This window comes from Sinohyriopsis cumingii, chromosome 15, assembly GCF_028554795.1.
Source record: "Sinohyriopsis cumingii isolate HCF-2022 chromosome 15, ASM2855479v2, whole genome shotgun sequence".
NCBI lineage: Eukaryota > Metazoa > Mollusca > Bivalvia > Unionida > Unionidae > Sinohyriopsis > Sinohyriopsis cumingii.
This window is the reverse complement of record NC_142975.1, coordinates 57,982,338-57,995,360: the sequence shown is the minus strand read 5'-3', so window position 1 is coordinate 57,995,360 and position 13,023 is coordinate 57,982,338. Positions and strand designations below refer to the sequence as shown.

The following is a 13,023-nucleotide window of genomic DNA, read 5'->3' as shown; positions in this document are numbered from 1 at the left end:
TTTTTAATGTTACCATAGAACAAAAAAAAAACAGTTTTATTACACACAACTAATATTAGGAGTCTTTAACGTAAGTTTTCGTTTCTTTGGTTCATTTTACTATCTTTTTGGAAGCAATTTAAGAAAGCTTGATTGTAATTTTCTTTCAAGATCAAATCAATACTATTTTGATCCGCTGTCGCGGGGCCCCTAAAAGGCGTGGGGCCCATAGGCCGGTGCTTACTCATCCTGTTTGGTAATCCGGCACTGTACGAGGCTCATGTCTTTATAATTCCACGTTGACTTAGAACTCAAAAAATTAACTTTAAATTTGCAATTGCATAGTTATATATTTCACATAAATCCTGTTTTTTGTTTCATTGGGAGCGTGAATAAAATTGGTAAGCATTGATTTTTCCAAACATTCAAAGAATTACACAATACCTGATGATATGGCGGATGAAATATTTTTCAACCATTTGTTTCGAAAAATTCACTCACTTGTTCCAAAATTTCAGTCTCTTGCCGAGATTCGACGAGACGCATGCATTTTAATCTATTATTCAGAACAAAAGAAACAATGAACAAGCAATATATTTCTTCAGTGTGGTTAAGTTGTTAGTTATTGTTAATGTTCCGGTATCTTAAATATGCTTTTTCCTGCTGTTCCGTTATGGTAGCATTAATACTTCCATCAGCAAGAATGGAAAGTGATTTACTGAATTCAGATAATCTCAAGACTTGATTGATTGACAGAAAAAGTATGTTGCCCTGAGTCTGCAGCTCACAGAGCATTCCCTATCAGAAAATGGTTTTTCATATCGGGCTGGGGTGTAGGCTGCGTTAAAGAGAGTTCTCATCTTATTTATTTTCATCTTGTTCATATTTAGTTTTAAAATTGGTCTTTTGTAGAGTCAGCAACTCTGACTTCAGGGATTTTCTGCACGTGCCAGCTTGTGGCCTGCATACCTGCACACAGGCTTTATGAGGTCCAAACTGCCATGATACTTGCTTGATTAAATACCGAATTTATCAGTTCCATTGACAAATACACAAGCCGAGTTTTCAACTCGTGTCTGTTTGGGATATTGTCTGTAATAACTGCAAATCATCGTTTCCATTCGAGTCGATGAACTCGAGTCATGGATAATTACGAACTTAAAGTGGCTGAACATTTCTTTGTCTCTTAGTTGTGTCATATTTGACATGTATTGCTGCTACAAGTGTGGCTTATGTCTCTTTTGAGGAATGTTTAGCACATATTATGTGGCAGCCTTGTGTTCCATCCTTCCATTTTCATGTGAATTATGTCGTTTAAATGCAAGCACCGGTCGTGCGTTAGCGTAATTGTTTCGCTTCCAACACAATACCGCACGCTGCAGTCTAACCTCAGTATAATCAATTAAAACAATAAAAGACTCGTTACTGTCATTAGTTCATAAAGACAGCGGGTACTTATGTTGATAAAATGGCTTTCATTAAGTGAATGACATTGACTTCAGTGGACTGATATCAAAGGGCGATCCGCTCTAGAGTGTATGTGTTCAGTAAACGCAATATAACCAAGTCGTTAATGGATGTGTTTTGTTTGAAGTGTTTTGATTGGCTGCTACTTGTGTGGCCTATCCCAAATTGCATTCATGCAGTAACAGAAATAGCGCACATGCGACAGCCAATGATCACTACTGTAGTATCACAGAAAGTGAATGAATAAATGGAGCTCGATTCAAAGATCTTGTTTTCTTTCTTTGTGGGCAACTCGAAGTTCGTCCCAGCATATATAGCTGGTTAGAACTTTAGAGATTCCCCCACCCACCCACCTGACACACACACACACACACACACACGTTTGAATGTCTGAAGGTGTTATTGAATGATTATAAAGATTTTATAATTTTGTAGAGGTTCTTTACACGTTTCCTATTTAGCCAAACTTGAGGTTATTGGGTCAAAGTTCAGTACTCCCCTCCTTTTAGACAGTTGTCTCGTGGTCTGGTTTCCATCCCTTATTCCCACAAGTTAAGTTTGAAGAGTGGCCTCTACCCTGAGGTCACTGTGCTGGTTGTTTGATAAAAGCTTAAGATTTTATGTATGTTTGTGCTTCAGTTTAAGTTGGGATTTTGATTCAAAGTTCGGTGTGCCCATTGGGTATAAATGACCAGATAAAAATAGAAATTAAAGTGTGAAATTAGCGCCTGACTGACTTGCTTAAAAATATGGAAAAGCACTTGTCCCAGGCTAGAGCTTTGGAAAAGTTTAGATGTCCGACCTAGAAAATGTAGTCCGTCAACGTCCAGTTATCGGATTCGAGTAGCCCTTCATACTACAACCTACTAATTTCTAACATTTAATATTAATTTTATTTATCTAACTTAGACGAATAATGAATTTTTTATTTGAGAAATGAATGGTTAAATGATTTATGTGATGAAATACGATATCATTTAAATACAGTTTCAAAGTGAAGTTATGAAAATGTTGTGAAACACGGTTCCGAATATGAAAAGGCTCTTCCGGTTGGATGACGTTACGTTTTCGATCTTGGTGCCAATATTAGAAGGATCGTTTAATCTGCTTTTCGTTTTCCATTCATTTTGTGCGAAATATCATCCATCGATGTGAAAGTTTAAATGAATATTTTCATGAACATTTCATATCCAATAGGGTCAGATCCCTCAAGAATTTTACTTTTTTATCGGAATATGCGAGGACTGTGTCATCACTTGAACCGTTGAAAGCTCACAGTTCCACTTAGCAGTTTATGTCAATGTCATGTACGAAAATTGTGATATTAGATAATGCTGTGTCCTATGACTAACTAAGGAGCATTTCTGATTTGTATATGAAGAGATTACCTGGCTACATTAACCATTCTTAAGTAATTTCACTGTAGCAACAGTTTGTGTTTTTGGTACATCTACATTTGTTATTCTAAGTTTGTTTTTCATCTCTTTGGCTCGCACAGTGTGTTGCATACGTCTTTCTTGCCTCGATTTCGACTATATTTGCATAAACTTATCACTCGAAAGGCAAGGCGCCATGTCTGGAAAATAATGCACATGTGAGATTTGTTTGTTAATATACACTGTATTATCACACATGACAACTAAATGTAAAGTAGTAGTGTATTATGGAAATTTTTTATTGATCTTTAATTATGTCTGTTTTGATACAACACATAAATAAACCATAAAGAGGTTGCTAAAAGTTAACCATATATTTTCGGATTATCCGGTATTTTACCTATATATATATATATATATATATATATATATATATATATATATATATATATATATATATATATATATATATTTGTTTGAACTTATTAAACTTTTTCAAAACGGAAATTTACTGATTAAACAGTGTCACGTCAGCTACAAGAATTAAGTAAATTTTTGTAATTTTTCAGACTCTGGGACAGGAATCTCTGTGGGAATCAAAGGTTATTGCTTTTTATAACTTATGTAGACTGGAGTTGCTACTGATGGAATGCCAGTTCTGATGACAAAATGTACAATGTATCAAAGAAAACTACTTTCTAGGTGGAAGTCTAGGTGAAAGCTATTTAGGTGGGCGGTGCGAAACAATGTCTTAAATTCTACAGAACAATAAACGCGGAGTTTTTATAACCGGGTTCTCTGCACTACAATTACTGGTATTGTGCTATCATTTGTTCATGGATTTGATTCAGTTAAGAATCTAAACTAAAATTATAATGATGGCAACCTTTAATAATGCGACCAACAGATCAAAATAAAATATGCATTGATTATATCCGTAATATCATGCACTATTCTGATGTCAGTGTACAATTTAGGGTTTCTTGCGGTGTACAGCTAGGCTAGTATAAAATATTCCTCACTTACTCAGCACACAGTTTATAGTTTGGAGAATATACCAACGAAATCGCTGCACGAAGGCAAATTCAATAGGATTTACTTTTTTGAAAATTTGTAAATATCGCCTTAATAATAATAAACAATAACCTAAGTCTTTCTATCGATGCGTTTTCAATCTTTTTAAATGACTTCTTCTATTTCCCAGATGCGACAGAGTGCCCACAGAACTTGTCACTCAGAGTAAGGGGGACTACCGCCATCTTGCAATGGATATGTGACGTGACATCATCCTCGGTTGTAAGCTTCCAGATTTTTTATGAACCCCTGGATGAGGCTGATCATGCACGATATACAGTCTCACATGAAATTGATGGAAATACACGACATTTTACGATTCGAAGACTAGCTCCCTTTCAGCATTACAGATTATACATGGTTACCATAGCTTTAGGCGGCATTATCAACAAGAGTGAGGAACTTGAATTTAACACGAACAATACAGGTATATATACAGTGAACGGTATTAACATATTAATTTATCTCCGTGGTTGTACATCATATTCATTTAGTTCAGCATTTTAAAGTCCATATTACCACTCTTAAACCGTAAATTATATTCAGAGAGCTATATAATTTCGAAAAGAGTCAAACGAAGCTACTTTCTTATTTCATGCTTTCTTTCGTTTTATCTAATGATTTTATATTTCTATTTTACGTTTTACACAAAAAGGTATTTTTGATGACGCGGTCACTGCCTGTAACTTGTGAGCCTATCATGTAGAACTCATTAGACGATACGAACATAATGTTTCCTGGACTTGTTATCATGATTTAAATTTTGTAAGTCACCTTTACATTTTAAGTCTTCCAATATTTTCATTTCTCATTACTAGCACATTGAGTTCTTCCTGCAAGCTGATTTTATATTTAATCCATTGTATCGACACCATGCTCAGAAATCAAGACGCTTAATTTTGAATTCTGTTTGTTATAGTGAAATCACTTAAAACTTAACCCCTCCTGCAATTCCAGACAGTCACGGTCATCAAGATTGACCTCATTTCCCAAAGCAAAAATGGTCAAATGTGTTCTCAAGAACTCGTTTTATTGTTGTTGAAACGAAAAGTATTTTTTTCTGGAACGCTCTAAAATAGGTGACGTTTCATTCCAAAATGGCACTTTAGATGTGGTAAATAGCTGGCAATAATCCATATTATGGTCTGGAAAAATGTTCTTACTGGAGTGATGTTGTTATCAAATATTCAAAAGAAGGGAAAATTAAAGAAAATCAGTCTGCATGAACTGACATAATGGTACCCATGCAGATCATTAACACGGAATTATTTCATATGTTGCAACAACATTTTTTCCACTTTTTGAGTCTTCCTCTAAATTGGTGTAAGTTAATTACAATGTCATCTACGGAATAGACGCTCTTAACATTAATTATGTAATGGTCGTATCACTAGCAAACTAGAATGCTATTTTTTAAAATAAAATGTCATTATTGTCCTGTACCTATGTAAATCTGTCTGTATACTTAACCCGCTTTTCGGTTAATATGCTTTCATATTTCTCCTTCCGTTCTGTTCTCTAAATTATTTTAGTTTCAGTTAATCATATCAACTAAATATGAATATACGGAATAAACGCTTCTATGATTAATTATTAATGGTCGTATCGCTAGCAGAACTAGATTAGTAATGGTCGTATCACTAACATAACTAGATTATTAATCGTCGTATCACTAGCATAACTATATTAATTGTCGTACCACTAGCATAGCTAGGTATATAATGGTCGTATCACTAGCATAACTAGATTGTTAATGGTCATATCACTAGCATAAGTAAGTACATAATGGTCGTATCACTAGCAGAACTAGATTAGTAATGGTCGTGTCACTAACATAACTAGATTATTAATGGTCGTATCACTAACATTACTATATTAATTGTGGTACCACTAGCATAGTTAGATACATACTGGTCGTATCACTAGTAGAACTAGATTGTTAATGGTCATATCACCAGTATAACTAAGTACATAATGGTCGTATCACTAGCAGAACTAGACTATTAATGGTCGTATCACTAACATAACTAGATATTGAACGGTCGTATGACTAGCTTAACTAGATTAATTGTCGTACCACTAACATAGCTAGGTACATAATGGTCGTATCACTAGCATAACTAGATTATTATTGGTTGTATCAATATCAGAACTAGACTATTACTGGTCATATCACTATCAGAACTACATTAGTAATGGTCGTATCAATATCAGAACTAGATTATTAATGGTTGTATCACTAGTAGAACTAGAATGCAAATTATTTCAAAAATTCCATTATTGTCCTATGCCTAAGTAAATCTGTCTGGATATTTAACCCGCTTTTTCATTAATATTATTTCATATTTCTCCTTCCTTTATATTCTCTTAATCAGTTATTCATATCACCCATACATGATTGATTGTGAGTTGTTGTTACGAATCGATGGTTTTATTTGTAAGCAATACAAAAGAGCGAAAACCATAAGGTTTCGTAACATCTAAATAAATAATGAATTTCCCTAGGATACAAAGTGAAAATTTAAAAGGAACTTACAGTATTGTGAACTTAATCCCAAATGGTCCAAAACGTTTTATCACAAGTCCAAAATAATAGTGTTCCGAATGAATTCTTGCTAAATTTATTGATGTATCATAATTATATAATCCAGAACGTCCTTGAATGAATTCACAATTTTCCCAGAATAGTGATTTAGTCCCCATAAGTCGATAAGGACTTTTTAATTGCAATGAATAATTTAATAAATAAATTCTCTCAAATTAAACTGAATACATCTAAAAGACTAATTCCTTTCAAAATTTAAATAGGAATAATAATTATTATGCAAACTGCTTATATGTTTTCACACTCGACCTATGTCACAATAACCATTTTCTGAAGAATAGTCTGTCATTCCGATGGAAATTGCCATCAAACTATAAAAAAAATTCGTTTCTAGAATATTCTAAGGTCGACATTACGGATGTTTCTAGAACTCAAACCCAGTTGCAAATGTTTTACAAAATGACATTAGTCAGATAGTCCTAAACTCATATTCTCAATTATGGACAAAGGTCAATCACACAATAATAAAAAACACAGTTGTAATGACAAAATTTGAAACAATATTTAACTCCATCCACTTTTGAAATTACATTTTTTTTAATCGCAAGTGCAAAAACGAGCAGCTACCTGCACAAACATTTTAAATTCTTACGGTAGCAACAATTGGAATCAGTATTTGTATGTACACATTCATATCCAGTACAAAACGCAAACTCTTCATGTAGATCCGTTACGAAACTCAGACTAATAAAACTATTTATAAAAAAAGAAGAGGAAATGCTTATCTCATAGGATACTATACTTTAAGAGTATAAAGTCTTCTTAATACAGCCATAATGTATTAACTTGCTGAAGTGTTACTGTTCTATCATTGATGATAACGACAATAATATCCGGATGATATCTAAGGGCAATATCCCTATACTATGTCTATATATCTAACTGTAATATCCCCATGATATGTTTAGAGATCTAACTGAAATATCCCCATGATATGTCCAGATATCTAACTGTAATATCCCCATGATATGTATAAAGATCTAACTGTAATATCCCCACGATATGTCTAGATATCTGTGATATCCCCATGATATGTCTAGACATCTAACTGTAATATCCCCATGATATGTCTAGATATCTAACTGTGATATCCCCATGATATGTCTAGATATCTAACTGTTATATCCCCATGATATGTATAAAGATCTAACTGTAATATCCCCACGATATGTCTAGATATCTAACTGTGATATCCCCATGATATGTATAAAGATCTAACTGTAACATCCCCACGATATGTCTAGATATCTAACTGTGATATCCCCATGATATGTCTAGATATCTAACTGTAATATGTATAGATACCTAATGGCAACGTCCTGTTACTATGTCTAAATATCTAACTGTAATATACCTATGATATGTCTAGATAGCTAAGGGCAACATCCCTATACTATGTCGAGATATCTAACTGTAACATCCCCATGATATGTCTAGATATCTAACTGTGATATCCCTATATGTCTAGAGATCTAACTGCAATATCCCCATATGTCTAGATATCTAACTGTAATATCCCCATTATATGTTTTGAGATCTAACTGTAATATCCCCATGATATGTCTAGATATCTAACTGTAATATCCTCATGATATGTCTAGATAACTAATGGCAACGCCCTTATACTATGTCTAAATATCTAACTGTAATATACCTATGATATGTCTAGATAGCTAAGGGCAACATCCCTATACTATGTCTAGATATCTAACTGTAATATCCCCATGATATCTCTAGATATCTAACTGTAATATCCCCATAATATGTCTAGATATCTAACTGTAATATCCCCATGATATGTCTAGATATCTAACTGTAATATCCCCATAATATGTCTAGATATCTAACTGTAATATCCCCATGATATGTCTAGATAGCTAAGGGCAACATCCTTATACTATATCTAGATATCTAACTGTAATATCCCTATGATATGTCTAGATAGCTAAAGGTAACATCACGATAATGCGACGATATATCTAACTGTAATATCCCCATGATATGTCTAGATAGCTAAGGGTAACATCACGATATTATGTCTAGATATATATTTGTAATATCCCCATGATATGCCTAGATACCTAAGGGTAGCATCACGATAATGCGACGATATATCTAACTGTAATATCCCCATGATATGTCTAGATAGCTAAGGGTAACATCACGATACTATGTCTAGATATCTAACTGTAATATCCCCATGATATGTCTAGACATCTAACTGTGATATCCCCATGATATGTCTAGATATGTAACTGTAATATCCCCATGATATGTCTAGATATGTAACTGCAAGATCCCCATGATATGTCTAGATAGCTAAGGGTAACATCACGATACTATATCTATATATATATTTGCAATATCCCCATGCTATGTCTAGATATATAAGGGCAACATCACGATACTATGTCTAGATAGGTAAGGGTAACATAACGATACTACGTCTAGATATCTAAGGGCAACATAACGATAATATGCCGAGATAGCTAACGGCAACACAAATTACATACTAAATCATACAAAAATACCTTTAAATATGTGAAATCAGTATTACTTTATGGGATCCTATCACATAACAGCCGTCTGTTATTAAGGACTATTGAGACAAAAGGTGCTGAAAATATAAGGTTAAATAAAACGGAACATTATTTCTTTGTTACGCGTGACTCCGCGATTATGATCGTGTCGATAAAATAGCTTCAACTGTCGACTATGACAGGTGTTATGCGTTTGATTTTTGTTGTTGTTGTTGTTGTTGTAGGATTTAACGCCATTTTCAGCACACGATAGTCTATACATGGCGGCCAGTATTAATGGTGGAGGAAGAACCCGGGAAAACCCCGGGAAGAACCACCGACCCACGAGAAGTTACTGGCAAGCTTTCGCACATACCCACATTGGCCGAATCCGAGATTCGAACCCACGCAGACAGAGGTGAGATGGCAGTGATCCGTAACGGAGAGCGCTTTAGACCACTCGGCCACTCGGGGCCCCGTTATGCGTTTGAAACTATACAGTGACCAATATATTTCGACATTTACCATATCCACTGTACCACCTGCGAGGCAGGATAAATCATCGTGTTGCACGCAAACTTCTAAACAGCACAAGACTTTGTTTCACTGATTTTGTGTTTATATTTTTGCATTAAAAATATATCATAATGCTTACGAATTGTATATGATGCATTTATATCCCTTAATATAAATTTCAATATTTTAGAAATCGAATATTTGCGTAATGTCATAAAGTGCGTATATCTGAACATTATTGTAATCGTTGCAATTATAACACAGTTCATCAGAGAACTTGCAGAAATTTAATAAAGACATAATTGCACTTTGGTAGCTAAGGTTCAGCACTTGTTATGACTTCATTTTGTAAAGCTACTAATGTTTGACCATACTCCCCCATATGTGAGCTTCTTTGCTATAAAATAAGTCTTTATTACATGCTCCCAATTATTGACGATCAAATGTCAAAACAAAATACAGACCAAACGGACGTAACACTTGTGATGAGTGGACGCTTTCAGGGAAAATAAAAATACTAACAAAACTTATTCATTGTGAAGAACCTTTCAGCAATGACGTTTAGAAAATATTTTAATTCCAGTCTCTGTAAACCATACGACTGTACAGACATGACAAATCCATCAAGGCAAAGCCTGCAATCATAATGAAGACGTGTCTGGCATTAAGATAATAAACATTTTCTGTTATTAATTCAGCATATGTATTTTCCATGCAAAGGATAAATCAGGGATTTATGGGTAAAATATTAACGTACTCTGTTTATTTTTTGCTCGATCGTTTTGTCAAGAATTTGCAGAAGTATTCGTTGTTCAGCATATGATATCAGAACAGAAGACAAAAATGACCTTTTGTAATTTCCAGCAAATCAACTATGCTGTTACGAAAAGTACTGGCTTAGTATATAGATTTATTTTAGTCAAATAGTTTTGGGGTATCTTTTGATGCTCTCCAAAGACCTTCATTGTAAAGAGAGAATTTTAACTTTTCTCAACGAAAGCGTGGGGAAAAAATAAGACTATCAGAAAATTTACACCGAAAACGGACTACAACACAAAAACCACCCATAGGTTTTGGAATTCTTATTTCAACAGTCTTCAATACAAGTATTTATAATTATCCAGGTAATGGGATATTAAATTAGAAAACTTGATTTTGCTTTTATGTGCTTTAACTGTGTTTGCCAGACTTCTTAAGAGCAGGCTATGTTTATTTATTCTAGCTATTTCGATTGACCTCAACCACTCTGTTAGCATAAATCTGATTCTCTATCCCAACACTTCTCATTGATCTCTGCCACTCTGTCTCACATAGTTATAAATCTGATTCTGAAAACAACACTTCCCACTCATCGCAGCCACTCTATCTCACATAATTATATCATGCATTGGATTCTGAAACCCAACACTTCCCACTGATCTCTGCCACTCTGTCTCACACAGTTATATTCATGCATCTGAGTCTCAAACCCACCACTTTCCACTGATCTCTGCCACTATGCCTCACACAGTTATATCATGCATCTGATTCTGAAACCCAACACTTCCCACTGATCTCAGCCACTCTGTCTCACACAGTTATTATCATGCATCTGAGTCCCAAACCCACCACTTCCCACTGATCTCTGACACTGTCTCACACAGTTATATTATGCATCTGATTCTGAAACCCAACACTTCCCACTGATCTCAGCCACTCTATCTCACACAGTTATAAACACATGAATCTGATTCTCAAACACAACACAACACTTCCTACTGATCTCATCCACTATGTCTCACACAATTATAACGTCAGTCTTATTCTCAAACCCACCACTTCCCACAGATCTCATCCACTCTATCTCACACAATTATAATATCAGTTGGATCCTCAAACCCACCACAACACATTGATCTCGTCCATATAGCATCTATCTGATTATCAAACAAATCATCACCCACTAGTACCTTTTTCTAATTTCAAAATTTATCTTTCTAATGTAGGATGTAAGTATACCTTTTCATCATTCAATTTGTCTTCAACAATTTTACCTGATTATCCTATTTTCAAATTTTTGCTCTATATTAACACATTAGTTTTCGTTGTCAATTTCATGTTAGGGTGAAGAATCCGACTAAAGCTTTCGCTATTTCTCACTCTTGTCTTGCATTTATCAGAGTCACAGCCATCTCAACACATCTCTCGTCTCGAACGATTTCGTAACTTTGGACATCCAAAGACAGTGCAAAGGCATATTTTATGCAAGATCCTAATATAAAAATATCAATATAGACCTTTATATTTGGTAATCAAAACAAGGCTGTAAGGACTTCTGAAACTTCACCTAAATTTTGAAATCCAAACTGTTCATAGACTAAGATCCTTAATCCAAACCGCCTGAATATAGCTTATTTTTATGTAGTTTCTAAAACATTTTTTTATATATATTTATTATTTATTTGTTTTGCTTTCTTTTGTTTTTCTTAGAGCAGGTTTTTATTATTATTTTGAATAAGAAACATGTTCTCTCATAGTTTTAAACCATGTAATGTACATAAATATTTCGAATAACTTACCTTTCTGATTACATGGAATGTCGACTGTGCTTTTAATACACATTTCAGCTTTGTGGCTGGTCTGTATTTTATGTGCAGCGATGGAAGCAAAATATATATTAATTCGTGATACTCGTTCTTTTCTTCGCCTTCCAGTTTTTATTTAGATTAGATCTTTTTAACAGATGTATTAAGAGGGAATTTATTTTCAAATAAAGCTTTATTTTCTTCTCTAAAAACAATATTTTGTTGATCATACAAACGTGGAGAGAGTGCACAAAGGTAGGAAATATCTAGCTCTTACAAAGCATTAAAAGGATCACAGTGAACACGTAAAGATAACATAAAGTTTGCTATAAATGATTTCATTCCGTTTTTATATTAGGATCTTCGTTAAATTCTTACGTTATTTAATAGAATTAGTACACCTTCCTTAAATGAGAGAAAGAAACATGAACGTTTCTCTCTCACCTTGTATAAAATGTTTGAGAACATCATCGGGTTTCCATGGGAACTTGGCAAGAGATAATTGCCAGACAGGCATTTCTGGCATGCTATTGTTGCGCAATATTCATTACTTATTAAAATAGACTACATTTCTGGAATTTACATGATCAGGGCCGTGAGCCAATGATAAATGCTGAAAATAAACGTTTTTGTTAGAATGCCAATTTACGGATATACGAATTATACGGCACGAAAGGGGTTATAATTTAGGGGGGAGTCAATTGCTCGTTTTCTTTGTGTTTTTATCCAATCGATAGATTTATCCAAGTATCTAATAAAATCATTCTTGAGAGTTTGGAACCGGGTTTTAGGAAGTCGTAGCGATTGTCGATCTGTTTTGTTCTAGGCAGAATTTGGCTTGTACATTTGACTCAAACATCTTACGTCAGATGTCAGATGTAAAAATAAAATAACCCTGATGTTGATGTCGGCAACTTTATTTA

The 13,023-nt window shown here is 34.2% G+C and overlaps 1 protein-coding gene across 1 annotated transcript in view; it reads left to right on the top strand.

The window, feature by feature from the left end:
• The window catches only part of LOC149781863 (uncharacterized), a 232,419-nt gene that overhangs the window by 203,198 nt on the left and 16,198 nt on the right, over positions 1 to 13,023 (top strand). Inside the window, exon 2 of the mRNA XM_089936060.1 lies at positions 4,027 to 4,323. Within this exon, the coding sequence (XP_089792186.1) occupies positions 4,027 to 4,323 (297 nt within the window). The remainder of the gene's footprint in view (positions 1 to 4,026; positions 4,324 to 13,023) is intronic.